General features: G+C 47.5%; 1 protein-coding gene across 1 annotated transcript in view; it reads left to right on the top strand.

Moving 5' to 3' along the window:
- The window catches only part of REXO1 (RNA exonuclease 1 homolog), a 1041135-nt gene that overhangs the window by 200632 nt on the left and 820264 nt on the right, over positions 1-20239 (top strand). Inside the window, exon 2 of the mRNA XM_069649491.1 lies at positions 11030-12774. Within this exon, the coding sequence (XP_069505592.1) occupies positions 11030-12774 (1745 nt within the window). The remainder of the gene's footprint in view (positions 1-11029; positions 12775-20239) is intronic.

The raw sequence follows: 20239 nt of genomic DNA, 5'->3' as shown, positions 1-20239 counted from the left end.
CTCTGTTTTTAATCTGAATATCCATTGCTGTTCACGGCCATACAGTAAGTCATGAAGATTCCCTCCTCTCGATGGAATGTTTACTTTTTCAATAATGGACCAGGTGAAGTCATCTGGTGCATGATTTGTGCTGGTAAAGTGTTCAACCATTGGTGCTGTTAATTTTTGTTTGTCTTAATGCAAGAACAGTGTTCAGCCAGCCTAGTCCTGATGGGATGTGTTGTCATCCCTATAGAGCGGAGGTCACATGGTCAAGTTATGGTATAAATAACATTCTTTGTGTTACAGTTGGTTAGGTCCCTTTGCGTCCAAGGATATCTTAGACCAATATCAATTTCTTTTTGTTCTTGTAGTGCTTGTACATGAGCTGCGTGTCCCACAAGGACCATGGCCTCTTGGTTTCTCTTGAATAATGTTGCCTGCATTTGAGTTACGGGTTCCTTGTAGGTATGCATCAGGGAATCTTTCAGGTTTTTTCCTCTCGATTGCAAACCTGGGTGTTTGAAGTTGAGATTCACCTACATTTTGAATCGGCCACAGCTTTAGCACTTCTTATTTGATTGTGTTGGTTAGGGGGGAGCAAGTGAAGACAGCTGTAATGTCATTTGCAGGTCTTTTTTCTTTAGTATGTTCTAGAGTTAAATGCTGTGGGATATTCCTCGCCCTTTTTCTAGCTTGCTTAATGATCCTTCTCGGGTATCCCCTGTTCCTCAATTTGTGGCTTAGTTGGTTTGCCTGTGTTTCATAATCTGTTACATGTGAGCAGTTTCTCCGGAATCTTAAGAATTGACCAAAGGGTAGGTTCTTTTTCAGGCTTTCTGGATGGTAACTGGAGAATTGCAACAAAGAATTCCTGTCAGTGGGTTTGTTAAATGCTAAGGTGGATATAGCGTTATTACGTATTTCCAGTCTAAGGTCTAGGAAATGTAAAGTTGTATGTCTGTGTCTCAGTGAAGGACAAATATGGATTCTGTTGATTTAGCCATATCAGGAATGCTGCAAGCTCCTCATCTGTTCCTTTGAAGATCATGATGATGCCATCTATGTACCTTTTCCACAGGTCTATTTTACTTAGCCATGGATTTGTTAGTGGATAAATCTTTCGTTCCCCTAAGTCTGCTACGTACAGGTTTGCCAAACTCTGGGCGAATGTCGCTCCAATGCAGTTCCAGAGGACTGTTCATAGAATGTTTTCTCAAAGAGGAAGGCATTTTTTGTGAGCGCTAGCTCCGCCAGTTGCATGATTAGAGTAACCAGTGTTTCAACAGGTGGTTGTGCGTTTCTCAATATCTTCTCTACAACTTGTAAAGTAGCCATCTGGGGAATTTTTGTATATAAAGCCTCAATATCCATTGTCACTAGAATCTGTTGTGTGGGGTCGAAAGGGAGATCTTTCAGTAGTTTTAAAACTGCTGTTGTGTCTTTCAGATGTGATTTCATTTCACTTAACATAGGTCTAAGAAAGAAGTCAACAAATTCAAATAGAGGCTCTAAGATGGATCCTATACCAGAGACAATAGGTCTTCCTGGTACCGGTGTTGTCCATTTGTGCACTTTTGGGAGTGCATAAAATGCTGGTTTCCTAGCTGTTTTTGGATTAAGATACTCATATTTTTTCAAGCTAATGTGAACTTCAACCATAGCTTTCTCTATGATAGGTAAAATAAGTTTTGAATCACTATAGCGCCTCCCTTATCAGTAGATTTTATTGTGATGTCATTTTCCATCAAGCTCTTTGGGGCTAAGCAGTCTTTTTTCTTGAAGTTGTTGAATGCATATTTTTCCTCTTTCTCAAAGTTCTCAATTTTTCTTATGAGGGCTTTTTCAAAGGTAATGGATTCTGGTGAGATTTCGGTAAGTGGGGGGGTAGAAGGTTGATTTGTTTTTAAGGTTGGTTGCAGATTTGTCTTCGTCCCTTTGGATTCTTATGCTGAAGTACTGTTTTAGACATATCTTTCTGACCAACTGGGCCACCTCTATGCATGTTTTAAAGGGGTCGTGCCGTGTAGTGGGTACAAAACTAAGGCCTTTTTCCAGTAGTGAATGTTGGTCCATACTGAGTACATGCTGGGAGAGATTCATCACTAGAGTGAGTGCTGGTTTATCTAGTGTATTCTGCTCAGTCTCGCAGTTTAATGATTTCACCGGTAAGAGTGTTATGCGTATTACTGGTCGTGGCTTCAGTTCTAGATGTTGTTTCCACATTTTCCCATGTCACCGTTTTCTTCCTTCTCACTAGGGCGGGTTTGATGTTGCTCCTCGTCCTTTGCTCCTCGTGACTCTGGAGGACTGGTTCTGGTTCCATTGGCCTTTGTTTTTGGATTTTCCTTCTCCTCTGTGAAAAAACTACAGAGCAGTCTGGGCATTCATGTTTGTCGTTGGTGGAAGAGCACTGCTTGTGCTTGCGAAACTTTGGTTGCTTCCATTAGAACTTCCACTTGAAAAAGTCCAGTTTTGTGGTCTTGCTTGTGGGCGCTGTATGCGTTTCTTGTTGTATTGGTTAAATATCTGACCAGCCGGTGTTTGAGCTTGGCTTTGGTCCTCATAGTATGCTTCAGTGATGTATGGGTAAATCTTTTCTTGTGAGAAACTAGTTGGGTCCTTCCTTAGTTTGGTAACCTTTTTATTTAGATTAAATTCTTTGAAGTCTTTCATGGCTATATCTAGTTCTTCAATGCTTTTTTTATAAGCTGCCACCGTGTGTGCTGTTTTTAGGGCTTCTTGTTTCTCTTCGATTTCTTTCATTTTTTCTGATAGTTTTCTCTGTGCTAATAATGAGGATCAGCCAGTCTCCTGTACACTTGTTTGCTATATATGACCAGTCTTTCCGAAATTGTATCTGTTCAAGTAAGATTCTAGGTTCAATTCTTACAATTAAGCCCATTGGGGCTGAATGTGCTCGGAGGTAATCAGTCATGATTTCTCCATGGAGCTCTGTTCGTATTAGCTGTTTCTTAAGGGCTTCTAGTTCATTCCAGTCATCATTCGAGGTTCCGATCTCTAGTATTGGTTCTGTACCCAGGATGGATGGATTGGCTGAAATGTTTTCTACCAATTCTTCTGCAAACGCTAAATATCTTGCTTCTGCCATTGCCTTGGCCTGCTTGTATTGTCTTATGGTTCTATGAACTGGATCATGTTCGATGGGTAGTTTCTGTGGATACTTGCATCTATCTGTGTGTTAGGCTTGGTATTGGAAGCTGGAAAAAGAATTTCAGCTGTAATCCACAGCTCAAGAGCTGTGACAAACAACAAAGCTCTGCAAAATCGTTGTTTTTAGGAAATTAATCAAAATAAAAATACCCAAATCCAAGTGAAAATATGTTTTTAAGGTGAACATAGTGTAGAATCTTCAGGGGTCTCCACACATTTTCATAGTACTAAGTTTGACAACTAATTGTTTACAGCCCGCTGGGTGTTCAGTAGTCCCCCAGTTTCAGCATGTCTTACTGTACTGGATATTGTCACAAATTCATTTAAGATTAAATTGCCTTGAATTATTTTCAGCGGTTTTACTTTCTTCAGTATTACCAACTACTTTTAATGTAAATTCGTTTTTTGAAACTTTTTTTATTTTAATTTTTTGTACCTCTGATTTTGAATGGGATGCTTTAACCTAGAATCCAAGTGTCTCTGGTTTCATTAAACTGACACAGGACCTCCATGTACATGCAGATTCGATCAGCCGAGGTGATTGTACCTTCATGAAAACACTGTCACTGAGAGCTTGATCAATCACATTTGCCTGGTTTGGCTGAACTTTAGTAGAGCTGTTTTGCCACTGAAAAGAGCAAGAAGTGTCCTATTTTACTAATGAAGGAGTCAGGGGGCTGATTTACTGGGAAATGTCTTCCCGTGGGACGGACTTGCAGCCTGTCTGACTTGCCCCCTTACCTCTCATTGAGGAAAGAAGTCTGCAAATTGAGGCTACCCAAACTAGCACACTAGCCATGAAGAAAGTGATTCTTGAACATGCAACAGATGTTGCGCTTCCCACATATTTGTTTATTATTCATAAAGCACACTTTAAAGTATGACGGCACAGAGAGTGAGACAGCACAGAGCGAGTGGCAAAACGCACAGAGAGCAGGAGGGGGCATAGAAAGTGCAAATAGAAAGCAGCTGGAGATTTGCTCCAGGGCCAGAGGAATCCAAAACTGTGAAGCATTCCATTCCCTAAGCCTGGTCTCCATGGTGAAGGCCAGCCCCGAAAAACGCCTCCCAACCTCACTAAATGCAAGTCACCCTGACACAGGTTCCTCAAAACTGGATCCACAGTTCACCCTCATTCCACCGCCTCCCGCACCCCCAACCCATGCTTGCTGCTCAACATTTGTGCATCCCAAAGGCACGTGGACGCAGGTAAGGGGATGCACAAAGTGGGGCGGTGTGTACCTTAACCCCTTAACTGTCATGGGTTCCCCCCGCCACCCCCGAGCACCAAGGTCTTTTTTGGTAACTTTTTTGTTAGATGAGATATCTCGGTCAAATTTGGCCTCTTTTTTCCCACATGTAGGCGTTAGTAACGCCACCAAGGAATCCTAGCTTGCTGTAGGGAGGTGAGGGAAAATAACGAAAAAGGAGACAAATTTGTTTTTTTTTTTTCAGAAAATGCCAATAAAATGATGTACAAAGAAGTCTGTGGTGTTTTACTTGTAAGTGCTTGGAACAAATGGTTTGCTGTGCTGAATTCCCCATTTTCCAGGCTTTCGGGAATGGGTTGAGTGGAAACCCAAAAACACATTTTGATATGGTTACCAGCCGTTTTGTGAGGTAGGCGATTTTGGCCTTTTTTTCAATAGGACATGCGTGGACGGAATGGAAGAGAAGAGAAGAGAAGGGTAGGAAAGCTGAATGGGAAGACAGAAAGGCATACATTTCTGAAAAGGAGAAACAGTTCCAAGTTTAGGAAGGGGTGATTTTCGCAGATCAGGCAACAAATATGTAGGGAAAAATTCCATAGTTTGGGGAAAAATCGGGAAAATTACAGAAAAAAAGGTGTGGTGTACATGGTTGGCCCGGTAAGGCAATGGTTTCTGTGAATTTTGAGAAAAACAATGCTCCGCTACATTCCCCCGACTGTTCCAGTTAGGAAATCGCACATTTTTCATAATGTTTCACAAAAGAAGCAATATCACAAGCCAAACACTGAGCCATGGTACACAGGGGTTTTATGCTTACGGCCTAAACGGACATACTTAGCATGTGTAAATAAGGAAAACAAATATGGTGAGGCAGGGCAAGCATACATTTTTTGAAAGAGCGCAGGCAGACCTTTCGAAGGGTAAGTGACTTGTGCAGGTTACAAAAGTGTATAGTGCCTAAAGCAGCGACTAAATGTAGTTCGCATTTGGGAAATGAAAGGGATGTGTGACAAAGGGCAGCAGCAAATGGGTCGAAATGTTATGAAACCCATGCAAACACAACAAATGTACCTTCCCGCATTCCCACAAGTGTCCCGACAAAAATAACGATACCTCACATGTGTGGGTGCACCTACCTGGGCACAAAAGGAAAAGGCTAAACCACTGGTAACCCCAAGTCTTTCGGCAGAGCAGATTTTGAGGAATTTTTCTCATGTGGAGAACCTAGAGATTTGGGCCTCGGGTGTCGAAGCCACCAAAGAAAACGGGGAACCCCATGCATTTCCGAAAAGAGGACACCTGTGGGAATCCAGAGGTGTGACTTGCGCGAATCGCCTCAGAATTCATTAACCACAACCCCCGACAAAGTCAGAAATTTGGTGGAAAAAAATTCAGTTCAGACATTTCCCTCTGCCCACGCACCAAAACACACCGCCAACACCACGTGTCCTACCTTTCCACGTTCCCACAGGTGCCCCGACGAAAACGGTACCTCACATTTGTGGTGCACCTACCTGGGCGCAATGGGCAAAGGCTAAACCACTGCTATCCCACAAAGAGTTTGGGCAGCCAACCTACAGATTTGGGCCAGGGGTGTCACATCCACCAAGGAAAACAGCTTAACCCATGCATTTACGAAAAGAAGACACCCATGGGAATCCACAGATGTCTGACTTGCTCGTATCGCCCCAGAATGTATTATCCACATAGGAGATGAGTACCCAAGGCCAGGGACATTACCCCCAACTTTACTGGAGCTCTGGCTGGCCTGCGTTACAGCTTCTCCCTCTGGGAAAGGTCAGGGACCCTGCCAGGGCTCCCTGGACCCACTGCTGCGCTTGGGGACGGTCAAACCACATGGGAGGCCCAAGGCCAGGTAAATCGCCCCCGACCACCCTGAAGCACTGGTTGGGCTTTGTTACAGAATTTCCATTGGGGGAGGGAAGGGGACCCTGCTGGGGCTCCCTGGAAATGGGAGACAGCCATCCAAATCCGGGGACATAACCCCCCCCCCCTGACTATCCTGGAGATCTGGCGGGCCTGCAGTACAGCTTCTCCCTCCGGGAAAAGATGGGGAACCTGCCGGGGCTCCCTGGAACTACTGCTGTGATTCGGGACCGTAGACCCACATGGGAGACGGACGCCCAAGACCAGGGACATAACCCCGACCATCCTGGAGCGCTGCATACAGAATTTCCTCTAAGGAGGGAAGGGGACCTTGCCGGGCCTCCCCGGAGCTGGCGTGCTTGTGGACAGTACACCCACATGGGGAAACGGATGGCCAGGGACATCCCCTCCAACCGTCCAAGAGTTCTGGCTGGGCTGTTACAGATTTTCCCTTCAGGGAGGTATTGGCCCACTGCCACTGGAGGTGATGTCACCGCCCTTGGACATCAGTTTACCATGTGGGTGTATGGATCCCAAGCACAGCGGCAGCTCCAGGGAGCCCCGGCAGGGTCCCTTTCCCTCCCTCGAGGGAAATTATGTAACGCAGCCCAGTCGGCGTTCCAGGATGGTCCGGGGTGATGTCCTTGGACGGCTGTCTTCCATGTGGTTTGACCATCCCCAAGCCCAGCAGCGGTTTCAGGGAGCCCCGGCAGGGTCCCCAACCTTTCCCTCAGGGAAATTCTGTAACGCAGCCGAGCCAGAGTTTTAGGATTTGTCAGGGGTGATGTCCCTTGCCTTGAGCGGCCGTCTCCCATGTGGGTGTACCGTCCCCAATCCCAGCAGTGCTTCCAGGGAGCCCCGGTAGGGTCCCCATCTTTTCCATGAGGGAGAAGCTGTACCGCAGGCCCGCAAGATCTCCAGGATAGTCGGGGGTGGGGGGCAGTGTGGGTGGGGGGGGGGCTATGTTCTTGGTCTTGGGTGCCTTGTCTCCCATGTGGGTCGACCGTCCCAAAGGCAAGCGGCCGTTCCGGGGAGCCTTGGCAGGATCACCATTCCTCCCCAGAGGTGACCTCTGTAACGCAGCACAGCCAGAGTTGCAGCCTGGGCTTGCAGACGGTCAACCCACATGGGAGACAGCCGCTCCCAGGGAAACGCCAATGTTATGCTGGCATGGTGGGCATTTTGTGGCCTGATCCTGCAATTGTGTCCCAGCCCACCAAAATACCTCCCCACACAGCCCACTCCGACCCACACCACCAACAATCCACTCCCAGTCCCACCCACCCCACTGACAATGGGTCCTAACCGTAGAGCAATAAAAACAGTACTCGCATAACGTTGCAGCTGCTCGCGTACAAAAAGTTGTAAACTTAACAAAAAACATTTAACTATGGTCACTGCATTAAAAACAAATCATTACTACTCTCCAATCACGGCCCCCCTTTCAAGCCATCCCTGGTGGTCTACTGACCCTCACCCCCAGTAAAAACATACTTGCCCCTCCCTGGCGGCAGATTTCTGCCCCTTTGAGAGCCCCCCATCCATTTGGGTTGAGGGGGAGAGGGCCACCCCCATTTCCATTATGCCGCTGGTAGTTTGGGGTCCCCCAAAACCTCCCTGTATTTCTACACTAAATGTGTTCGTTTTGCCCCTTCACCATGGGGCAGATGGGCACATTAGTTTGCCTATCTGCACCCAGGGTGGCCAAAACACACTGCCCCATGCTTTGGTGGCCCTGTGTCAAGTTTTCTACTGGTTGGGGGGGAGCATCTCATGTAGCTCTCCCAGGGGCCACACAGGGGCAGAAATCTGCCCCCAGAGAGGGCTGCATGAGATGTCACCACCTCCATTTTGGGTGGGGGGGGGAGAGGGACATCCCCCCTTTTCACCTTTTTTTGCTTGGAACGCGGCTCCCCGTGGACCAGCGTATATGCAACACAGGCAAAGCGCGAGTGAAGCGTTAGACAGAAGCTCATCCAGATTTTTAAACAACACTACGGAATACAGACGGCTGGAGTGCTGTACGTAAGAAGTTGTTCTTTAAAGAAGGGTGCTAGACACCACAGGAAAATGATTAAGAATTTACAATAAGTGGTATGGTTAACGCCCTGAAGAAGGAGATACGCTCCGAAATGCATTAGCATTAAAACAACCATACACAAAATGAAACCAGTCTGCTTCTCATTTAGCAAAACACCCAGCTGTTGATGCTCCTCAGATTCAGGATTATACTCTTGAAATTTTTCTAAAGTGGCTCTAAATACGATTTTAGATATCCATGAGCGATGAACTCTAAGCTCATTAAACATTAAAACAAACACAATCCAAACAGTGAGCTCCAGAAGTGCTCCAACGGAGAGCGTCAGACTTAGCTGGATGTGTTCATCCAACTTTTCCTCATAAGGTACATCCCCCTTTTCATTACATACATGACTGGTGGTTTAGGTTGGCTCCCAACCACCTCCAAAACCTCCCTGTATTTAAACATTTTATTTTTTTGTTTTGCCCCTTCACCATGGGGCACATTACAGTGCCTATCTACCCCAAGGGGAGCAAAACGTGCTGCCCCATGCTTGGGGGGGGGGGGGGGGGCTTGTGACAACAATTCTGGTGGCCCTCTTCCCCCCCAAATGGATTGGGGGGGCATCTCATGTACCCCTTCCTGGGGCCACATAGGGGCAGAAATCTGCCCCCATGGAGGGCTGCATGAGATGCCCCCCCCTCCATTTTGGTCTCCCATCTACCCCCAGGGGTGCCAATATGGGTGGCCCCATGCGTTGGTGGTCGGTGCGGGGGGGCTGCTTGCATAGTAAGCAACCCCCCCCCGGTCATAAAGTGATACCTGGTGGACTAGTGGCATTGCTGGGCACAGATCGAGTGCTCTGCCCCTTTCCAACAACACCTCTCTCGATCTGAACGGCACAATAGTGCCGCAGATTGAGGGAGAGAAAGGTGGAAACTCACCTTTATTTTCACTGCGTTAGCCGAAATGGCTGCCACAGTGAAAATTACTTGTTTCACGTCAGCACGCATTACGCATGCTGATGTGAAACTGGCAGAAATCCAACCTGCGGGCTGTGAGGAGGAACCTCCTCCTCACATAGCCCGGGGGTTGTATTTCACTTTTTTGCTATCCCTGCTTTGCAGGGATTGCACAAAACGGAGTGCCAAAAAGAACGAGCTGTCTCGGCCAGTGTATCTTTTGCAAGTTCCTTTTAGCCAACATAGATTTTTTTCTTACAAGATCAAGATTTAACAATCTGCCTGTGATGAAAGCTGTTACTCAATAGTTCGCTTTGGGGACGTAGAGTCTCTTACACATCTTGTTCTAGTTTGTTCTTTGTAAAATTACTTTAGGAAAATGTCTTTTATGGGCATACTTGGGGATCTTGGTTGAGACAACCTCGACCGGTTATGTAGTTTCTATTAGCGTCAACCAATTTGTCGGTCAATTTCGCAGTAGCAAGTTTTTTTAAAGAAACTTGGGGCAAGAAGATGCAAATTACTAGAGGTTGAGACAGGAAGTTCTGTTTGCATATTACATATTTGGAGGCATTTTGCTTTTTGTCTAATTGAGATGTGTTTTTAGCTTTTAAATCATTTTCTGTTTTTTATTATACTTTGTTTTATGGATTGCAATCTTATTTGGCAGTCTGACCCTACCACATTTCACCAATCACTGTTGAATACCGTCAGAGTGGCACTAGAGAGCTCCTGAAACTTAATAAATGTGGGCATCCATTGGAGTCTTGGACGATAACATAGTTATACTTTCTTTGATGGATAAAATATTTGAGCCAGTGGCTTTAGCAATTTGCAGCTAATCCTGTGGAAGACAGTGGAACCCTTAAGTGATTTTCCACAAGGACAGGATGGTTATCTGTGCACACTAATTCCTTCTTACAAACGGAAGTGTCTACTTTTCATAGAATTCAAGGGAGGCGTTCACAAGCGTTCTATCCCAACCTGAATTCACAAGTTAAGTGCGCCCTGTATAATTTTGATGTAGGCAGCAGTGTAAGTTTTAACTCGCAAGGGCTGCATTGGTAAAAAAAAAAATCATACCTTTCTGCTTTCCCTTACCACCACCCGTAACGCATGCTCCTTTAGCAGATATTAATGAGGCAATTACATGGGCTTCCCCTCAGGCCCACATCCGCTGGGCTAGGATTAAGTCCAAAAGCCGCGACCCAGTTTAGTCATGCCTCAGGAATATTTTTGGTTAACAGGATGCACAGTTCATGGTACAGGTTTTTCAAGCAATCCTTCCTTTTATATAGGGTGCTTAGTAATTTCTCAATAGTATGTAGTAATGGAAGTAGGACATTGTAGTAAGTGAGTTTCTCACTGTAGTCGCTACCCACCCTCGAAACCCACTCAAAGTCCAATATGAGTTGTAAAGGCTTATAAAAGGACCGACAGTTTGAGCATGTGCTAGAGAGTTCTGTACAGGAGGCTGCTGCACAGCATTGGTTTCATAGGTCTGCTTCACTTCATGCTCCGGTCCAATCCGTTTGCATTGACTATAGCCCATAAGTGTAAAGGTAAGAGGGCTAGCTATGAATGTAGTATTACTTGGGTCACTAGGGTGAGTACATTTAACTATGTTGTGTCTTGAATTATTCTTGAAAGGTTACTTAAGGAATTTATAATTTGTCCGTATAAGTGCACGTTATAAATTCCTATGAATATCTCATGTTATATGAATTAAAATCGCACAATGTATCTAAGCTTTCTACGTCATAATTAACAAAATGTATCTTATCTACTCTTTCCAGAACTTGGTTATGATCCATACAGTCCTGAAATCCCAAAGCTTTCCTCCAGAGCGGAAGATGGCTCTGTGCAAGATGCTTCAGATTCTCAACTTGACATCCTGGAACTGGAACGGGTTAACCAAGCCATTGAGGCAGTCAAAAGTGAGGTGGAGAGAGAGCAGAAGAGGTATGCAGAGCTACTTGAGACAAAGAAAGACTACAGCGTGTCAGAAGCATCATTGCAAGCTTCTAGAGACAAGCACAAGAGAGCCACCTGCAAATCGAACTCCTTTTCTGCACTAAAATATGATCCAGGCAGTTGTTTGCTGAATACCAGTACGAACTATAACCCCACCCCTTTACCAACTGCAGCTAAAGGGAAGAGCAAGTACACTTTGGATGTTTCCGATGGCATCAAGCCCAAAAAGAGCTCAATGGAATATGTACCCACAGTTGTGGTCCATACTCAAAAGAATTTCCTCATGAACAAGAAGTATGTTGTTGACAAGTCCAAGCCTCTCACTGACTTGGAATACGACCCTTTGTCAAATTATTCTGCCCGGCTGATATGTAAGGCCAGCAAAGTGCAGAAGAGGACCAAAAGAAGTAGGGGGTCCAGCCAAGAAGACCACTGTGCTCCTTCATTGAAAAAGCACTGTAGCAGTATTACAAGTTTTGAAACTTTGGCAAGGTTTTCTGACTCGGATGATGACTATGGTACAGACAGCCAAGCCAGTCCGCCAGAGCCAGAGCCACAGCCTTCCAAACGGACACTTGAAAACAAGTGCGGATCCTCATTAGAAAAGACCCCAAGGCTGGAGAAGGAAGATCGTGCTTCTCGAGAGTTGAGGGAGATTGCAGTTCAATACGACATGGCGGATATTAAGAGACCTGAGTTAAAAAATGTGGATGGATTGGAAAAGAATGGGAAAGTGGAACATGAGGAGCTGGTATCCAGCAAGAGTAGCCAGGGCAAAGGAACGCCCAAAGAAAAAGTGAAAACAAATGAAAAAGGAAAAAGCTCCTGTCAACAAGACACAGGAAAAAAAGAAAAGAAAAAATCAGAAAAAGAAGAAAAAGTCAAAATAAAAAACAGTGAAAAAAATTGCAAAGAGAAGGTTAAAAAAAACAAGTTAGATGCCAGTCTGGATGGGCATGAAACCCCTAAATCTGAGAAAACAGTCTTGGCAAAAAAAGATGATTCTCGTTCCTCCAGTCGTTCTTCCAAAACAAAGAATGCTGAGGTCAGCAAGGATTCCATCCCTGACAAGCTTGGAGGTGGCAAAAAGCATTCGAAGGTAAAGGCAACAGAAATAAAAAATGGTAGACATTCATCTGGTTCAAAGTCCAAAGACCCCAAAAGGCATGATTCTGGTCAGTGTGCCATAGGGAAGCAGAGAGCCATTAAGCCTGACAGTGAGAAAGTGAAACCGGCACCCAAACAGCGTTCTTTGAGCCATGTTGATTTATTTGGGGATGAGAGTGATGACGATGAGCACAGTTTGTCACAGCCCGTACCCCAGCTGGACTTGAGTTCAGACTCTGGTCAAGACGCATCCTCCTTAGGTGAAAAAAAAAAAAGCCTCAAACACCTGAAGCCCACCAGCTCTAGAACTTCTGTGTCCTCTGAGACGTCTTCAGATGTGGACTACTCGGGCATTGAAAAGTGTTTGGACTATGATTCTGACCCAATGGAAGAGTGTCTACGAATTTTTAATGAGTCCAGTGATGTGAAAACTGAAGACAAGGGGAGACAAAGGAATCAGGTAATGCTGCATGTTCTAATTTCGAGACAAAAACCTGTTTCTTGATTGCACATCCTTGCTGCTCTACTATTGTAACCCTGCCCCACTTGTACAATTCTCGATTGCTTCCCAGCTAGTTTTGCTCCTCAGTATGCCTAAATACATGCACATTAGGCACTTCAGCGCCAGAATCTCGGTGCATTTAGGTAAGGTCCACATTTTCCCATTCAATGATTAGTTCTCGGTCTGCCCTGCAGGTTGTCTTTTTTTTTTTTGCTAAGTATTTCTCTTTTGTTCTTGAGTGGAGGGGACTATTCCCTTTGCACTTGTCATCCCCTATAGTGTTTTCTTGTTAACTACAAGTTCACAAGGATTCTTATTTATTGTTGATTTGTAAATCTTCTACTGTAATATAATTGCTTTGTGGTGCCCCAAAAGGGGAGGGTATGAAAGAGGTAGCAGTGCTACAAGGGTAGGTACAGATAATTCGTATGTTTTGGACATTCCAGATCATTAAAGCTAGAGGATGATGGCAGAGGACAAGTTGAGGAAACAGTAAGACAGAAGAATAAACTGCATAGCAGGCTGTACCATTGCAGGTAGTGGCAACAAGGACTCTGTGCAGGAGCAACACTGATTTTAAGTTCATATGCTAATGGTGGCTCAATGTTCTTGCAGGTGTAGGCCACAGATTATTGAATTCTCCTCCACCAAAGTAAGCGCTTATCGCTGGCCGCCTTCATGAAATATCACCATAAACTGTTGTCCTGCATTTTAGTAACTTAAGACTATTAAGAACAATTTGGCTCTTTCCTAACACCTTTGGATTTTCGCTAACTAATTTTTCAGGGTACTACTATGAAATAGTTTGGCTCTTCAACAGATAAAAGCCTAAAGTTGCTTAGCAACATTTGTTCGCCTCATGCTAGGGGTATTTTGTATGGGAATTGTCGCCTTTCTCCTGTGTTCTTTGATCTTGGGTCTGCATCTTTTGAACTAAGGTATCTGAATGTGCCTGGTATTTGTATTTGAGTGACACTTAGATCATCTTATGTGGCAGATTGTAACCCTGCTCTCACCAACCCACATTTCACCTGGTCTTCAATGTGGTAACCCTTTATATACATCCTAATTGTCTCAGATTAAGTCCCAATAAAATAAAGGTTATCATTTTGTACAGTACCCTTATATATGGAGTTAAAGTTGACGATGTTTGGTTCCCTGAGCTATAAATGGTGTTTTGGCAAGTAATCAAGCTTCAGAAGCTTTGAATCTGTGAGCTCCTTTTTCTTCCTCCTCCAGTTTCTCTTGTTTTTGCCCATCTTTCCTGGATTCATGCGATTTGCAGTGGTGTCTTTGGACCTTGCTCTTAAGATATTATCTCCCTTGCTTATCTTCCTTTCGCCATCTGTCGGTGGACAAGCAACAGCAATTCAAAGTGTCTTCTTAGACCAAATAGTCAATGGCGTTTCATCCATTTGTTGGAGAAATGTGAATATTGATTCCTCACAAACATTTCATATCGTAGTGTACTTAAGAGCAGCTCCTTCATATCTTTTTGGTAAGTTGTGCAACTTCTTGCAACACCTAATTGCAATTAAAATACCCCTCGATAATAGATCTAATGTAATACCTGCTTGAAATCTTTTGTATATTTAAGTCTGCATTAATGTGGCATTCCTGTTAGTAACTGAGTTATTTAGCCCCTTTGCTGTTTTCCCGAATACCTCATCCGTGACCCATTTTTAGTTTTCATGAGGCATCGCAGCCAATCGTTAAGCCCGAAAGGCATGCTATATCTCGTGATATTGCCAGAGGTGAAAAAGAACGTGGTGGAAAAGCACAAAGTGAAAATGTTCGAATTGCCAAAAATGTCGACAGCCTGCCTTTCCTCTACCAGTCACCCCTTTAGCCTTCAACACTACAGTCAGCGAACACTTAACTTTATTTCCTTTTCTGCAGCACTCTCCCTGCGACGGCACTCTCCTTGCAGCGTCAGTTCCCTCTCCCAATCATGGGTCCGAACTACCGCTGCAGGATGCCTTTCTTTTTTTCTTTATTTTCCCCCACTTTCCAGGTTATGTCCACCTGCTTGCAGTCAAAAAATATGTATTTTGAACAGCGGTGTCAATCCTTTGTATACTCCTACGTTCCGTCCCCTTTCCTCCATACTTGTGGGACATCTCTCCGTCCTGTGGGACGGGACCGGAGCACTTTGTAAAAAGCACCCACATTTTTTTCAAAAATGTGTCCCTCTCTTTCCTGCGCGGGGCCTGGCACGGGGCCGTAACCCCGCCCACCTTGGCTCTGCCCCGCGCTTCGCCCATCAGTCCTTTTCTCCGCTCGATCGGGGCCAGACGCACTTGCATCCTCGGAAGATTTTCTTCCCTTTTTTACTCTCTGGCTCTCGCTAGCGTTCGTTTACTAGTCTGTCTTTCAAATTAGACTTTCCAGATTGTTCATCGTGTCACCATCGCTTCGCGAGGGTGGATCCCCATCCTCTTTGTTTAGAGTGTTTGGGTCCGGATCACCGTTGGAACTCCTGTTTTTACTGTGACTCCCTTTCTGTCCGGGCACTTCAACGTCGGTTGGCGCGGTGGGAGGAGGTGTTCCGACGAACTCCTCCTTTGCATTTTCAGGCGTTCATCGACGAGAAGAAAAAACGCCCGGTAAGTTCTTTACTTTTCAGAGCACCACGACCGGGGGATACCTTCCCGGGTTCCTCTCGGTCCGGGAGGGGCGTTGATCGCTCTGTTACCGGGGTTCGCCCTGAGGTGCCCGTTGGGCCTAATAATCCTACCAGAGTTTTCTCCGAGGGTCTCCATAAGGGGCCTGTGAACACCGGAGTACACTCCGAGTACTCTCCTGTGGGGGGCTGTTTGTAGACCCAGTTCTACTGAGTCGTGGGGTACCGGAGTTCGCTCTGCGGCCTCTCTGTGGGCTTCCCTCAAAAACAAAACCGGGGTGCGCCCCGAGGCCTTGGCTGGGCTTATAGTTATCGAACGGATGTTCGAGGCCCGCGCAGAAAAGGCTGTTACCGGGCCTGGGTCCGAGGTCCCTCCTACAGAGGCTAAAGCTACCAACAGTTCTGAGAGGCCGGTCATGGCTTTGTCGGTGAAAGTGCACCGTTCCCGCTCTTGTGGTGACACCAGATCTGTTGAGGGGGCAAAGAATCAAAGTTCTTCTTTTACCGACAGTGCCGAGGTCCTTCCTTCGAAGGCTCAGTTGGCGGTTGGTATGTCACAAAAACATTCCAGGCCTCATAGTACCGGCTCGGCCAAGGTTACTTATGTTAAGGCTAATATTAAGACCCCTGATCCATCGATGGGGGCTTCCACACGTGCCACAGTTCCCCTCAGATGAGGACAAAATGGTGCTCGTTCCCGCCACAACCACGGCAGCCATGTTAGGTGCTACCCCTACAACTACGCCATCGGCTTCTGGTGTAGGGCTCGGTCTCTTGGGTGAACCTAAGGTCCCATGTGCGCTTCCTTACCGGCCGGTTTATGATTGGAACGCCCGGATGCCTCTTCCGCACAATGTTTCGTTGCCCGCGGGGGCGGCTCCTTTGTGGATATGTCGGTGGAGGGGCCGGTGTGGCACCCTTCCCTGTTACGTCCCTGGATTTGTCCACCTCATGAGAGGCCTCCACAGGTTCTGAAGCAGTTTCCGGAGGAGGCCTTTTTCGGTACTTTTCAAACTTTAATGCATACCGACCCCATGAGGGAATATTTCAAAGGGCTTTTTAGGGAGATATGTCCACCCGTGCCTCCGGCTCCACCCGTTCCTCTGGTGGTTCCGCTGGTTCCGCTGGCGCCTCCCTTGCCTGCGGTGCCTCCCCCGACTCTTCCTCATTTGCCCCCATTGTGCAGCGCCCGACCCGGTTCAGCAGGATCCTGACCTGTCGGATGAGGCGCAGGGCGATCAGGACAACGAGGACCCTGCCCTGCTCTATTAGAGCTTTTCATGACCGGGTACTGGACATGATGTGCTTCTTAGATATTCTGGTGCCCGAGGCACCCGCTCCACAGGAGGATGTGCTTTCTGGGGCTTTCACCCTGTCTCCTTCGGAGCGTACCAGCCTGTTGTTGCAGAAGGACGTTCTGGCCGAGGTCTGCGGGTCTGGAAAAAGCCACACTCTGGACTTTTTGTCAATAAGAAGATTGACACGAGAGACAGGCTGCATTCTTCGGAAGAGGTGGCCCTGTCGTCTTGTCCGCCCCTCTCCTTCACAGTGGTGGCCGCGGCCACTTTGCAATCCCGGCCTGCAGCATCCTCTTCCACGGCGGCTACTCAGGTTCTGGGAAAGGACAAGCTCTTTGACTCCCTTGGGAGGAAAATCTTTGCCAACTCGGCCTTGCAGCTCAGGCAAGCCAACACCGAATTGGTATTAGCGGGAGCTAATATGCGGATGTGGAAAGGTCTGTTGAATTTTGAGGAGTTTATCCCGGTTGAGAAGCTGGAAGACTTTAAAGGCGGCCTATCCGACGCCAGGGTCTTGGCCCAGGATCTCCTGGAGGCTGCGGCTTATCACGTAGACACCTCGGCTCGGGGCCTTATGCTGGAGGTTGGTAACTCACGGCAGGCGTGGTTGCATGCAACTAAATTCTCAAAAGAAGTGCAGGACAAGGTGTTGGACCTTCCGTTGGATGGGAAGGAGCTCTTTCATTCTACAACAGATGTAGAGCTCACCAAGATGAAGGATAGCGCTCAGACAGCTATGTCCTTGTCGGTCCTGGTTAAGACTCCTTTCAAAACCCAGAGACCGTTGTCGCAAAGTCGACCTTCCTCTGGCTTTAGGGGCTTCCTCGACCGAAAATCTCGCAGAGTGGATACCCCTGCGGGGAACAATCGCCGTAGGCAACAACGGATGCGGTTTTTCTCCCGCTCCTTAGCCTTCTCCTCAGGTTAAGGTGGCAGCGCCACTGATAAACCTACTAAAAGAGGGTTTTCCGTGCTCCCACGAGACCCCGGTGGGAGGACGCATTGCGTCTCATTGGGAGGCGTGGCAGGCCATCACAGAAGACAGATGGGTCTTGTCAGTCGCTCGGGTGGGCTTCCGCTTACCTCTACCCCCTAACCCACCCCTCAACCCTCCTTTTCAGCTGTCGGGTTCGCCCTCCCCCAAAGCCGAGGTTCAGAAACTTCTGGACCTCAGAGCTGTGGAACCCGTTCCCCATGGGGAGCGAGGGAAGGGCTTCTACTCCCGGCTGTTTACGGTGCCCAAACCCAACCAGGCTGGCCTGCACACCATCCTAGACCTTTTCCAGTTCTATCTTTTCCTACCCCAAGAGAAATTCAAGATTATCACGCCCAACCAGATACGCTCCTCCTTGCAGATGGGCGATTGGCACAGTGTGGTGGATCTTCAGGATGCGTACATGCATGTCCTGATTTGGAACCCGCACAGGAGATATCTCCGCTTCTCTTTGTGAGAGGAGCACTTCCAGTTTCGAGTGCTTCGTTTTGGCCTCAGCTCTGCGCTGCGTGTCTTCACAAAGATGTCAGTGATTGCGGCCCATCTTCATCTCCAGGGTATCCATGTGTATCCATATTTGGACGACTGGCTCTTACGCAGTCCTTGTCCGCTGACGGCAGCTGGCAATCTCCAGTCTCTCCTTCAGCTCCTGTTCCATCTTAGGCTGTCGGTGAACTGGCGGAAATCCTCCATGACTGTCTCGCAGGAACTGATTTTCCTGGGTTTTCCCTGGAACACGATTGACTGCAGAGTGTACCTGACAGGGGACAGAATGGCGGATCTGTTAGCCACGTGTCAGATGTTTCCGCAGTCGGAGAGCATGTCGGCCTGGTGGTTCTAGAGGCTTCTGGGCCTCATGGCCTCGTGTGTGCTGGCTCTTCCTCTTGCTCGTCTCAAGATGAGACGACCCAGATGGCTCTTCGGAGTTCCTGGCGTCAGGCTGTGGACCCCGATTCCAAGCTGATAATGATTCCGGATTCCATGAGAGTGGACCTGCAATGGTGGTCATCTCTCAGCAACCTGTCGGTGGGTGCAGGGTTTCAAGACCCAGCTCCTATGGTGACTATCACGACGGACTCCTCCCTCCTGGGGTGGGGTGCGACGTTAGATCTTCTACAAGTCTCGGACCTCTGGTCGCCTCAGGACAAGCTCCTGCACATAAGTCATTTGGAGCTTCTGGCGATCTTTCTAGCGCACAGGGCGTTCAGACCGGTCATTGCCAACAAGGTGGTCCGCATATGCACGGACAATGTGGTGTCGATGTATTACATCAACAAGCAAGGGGGAGCGAAGTCTTCCTTCCCCCCCTCTGCCCCCCCCCTCCATCTGGACCTGTCCATCCAGATTTGGGAGTGGGCCGTGCTTCATGGTGTCTGGCTGCTTGCAGTGCACATCCCGGGCCAGCTGAATGTCACAGCGGATGCCCTCAGCCGGCGGACAGTGGTCAGCTACGAGTGGGCGTTGAAGGCGGAGGTCCTCTCATGGATCTTCTTGCGTTAGGGCACACCGGAGGTGGATCTCTTCGCTACGGCGGTGAACAGGAAGCTTCCTCGGTATTCTTCCAGAGGGGGTCTGGGAGCCTCCTCTCTGGGGGATGCTCTCGAGATTCCATGGCACAACATGAGAGCTTATGCCTTCCCGCCTCTGCCTCTAGTCCATTGAGCAATTTGGAAGCTGAAGAACTCGGTGAACTGCTCCCTTCTACGCATAGCCCCTGGTGGCTGGCCAGACTTATGGGTGATGCGCTGGGCGGAGCCAAGGTGGGTGGGGTTACGGCCGTGTGCCGGGCCCCGTGCAGAAAGAGAGGAAGGACACATATTTGAAAAAGAAAATTTGGATGCTTTTTACAAAGTGCTCCGGTCCGTCCCACAGGACGGAGAGATGTCCCATAAGTATGGAGGAATTGGGACTATGGACTAGGAGTAAGGTGGTCACTACGGCGAGTAATCTGGTTATTCCCTTCGGCATTGCCTCAGCCCCAAGGTAATTTAGAAAGGTGCTGGCGGTAGTATCGGCTCACCTGCGCAGGCAGTCCATTCCAGTCTATCCTTACCTTGACGACTGGCTAACAGGCGATTTGTACGGAACATGCCTAGCAAAAACTCAGAAGATAGTAGATCTTCTGTTCAGTCTGGGATTCTCAATCAACGAGAAAAAGTCCAGCCTAGACCTCAGCCAAGTCAAACAATTTCTGCGGGCTCTAATACGGAACGAAGACGGACTAGTCTTCCCCTCCAACGAGAGGGTTCAAAACCTGCTGTTCCAGATCCCTCACTATGTAGCCAATCGTGAGGTGACTGTACGCAAAGCCATGCGACTGTTGGGGATGATAGCCTCCTGCATTAACTTATTCCCACATGCACGTTTGCGCATGCGTCCCATGCAAGAGTGGCTCAACAGCCAATGGTGTCAGGCCAGCGGACAATAGGACGATCTAGTGGTTGTCTCGGCAGCATTCAGTCGCTCTGCAGTGGTGGTCGAGGGAAAAACCTCTTACAGGGGAAAACC

Source organism: Ambystoma mexicanum, chromosome 1p, assembly GCF_040938575.1.
Source record: "Ambystoma mexicanum isolate Mex_15411 chromosome 1p, UKY_AmexF1_1, whole genome shotgun sequence".
Taxonomy (NCBI): Eukaryota; Metazoa; Chordata; class Amphibia; order Caudata; family Ambystomatidae; genus Ambystoma; species Ambystoma mexicanum.
This window is presented reverse-complemented; position numbering and strand designations above follow the sequence as displayed.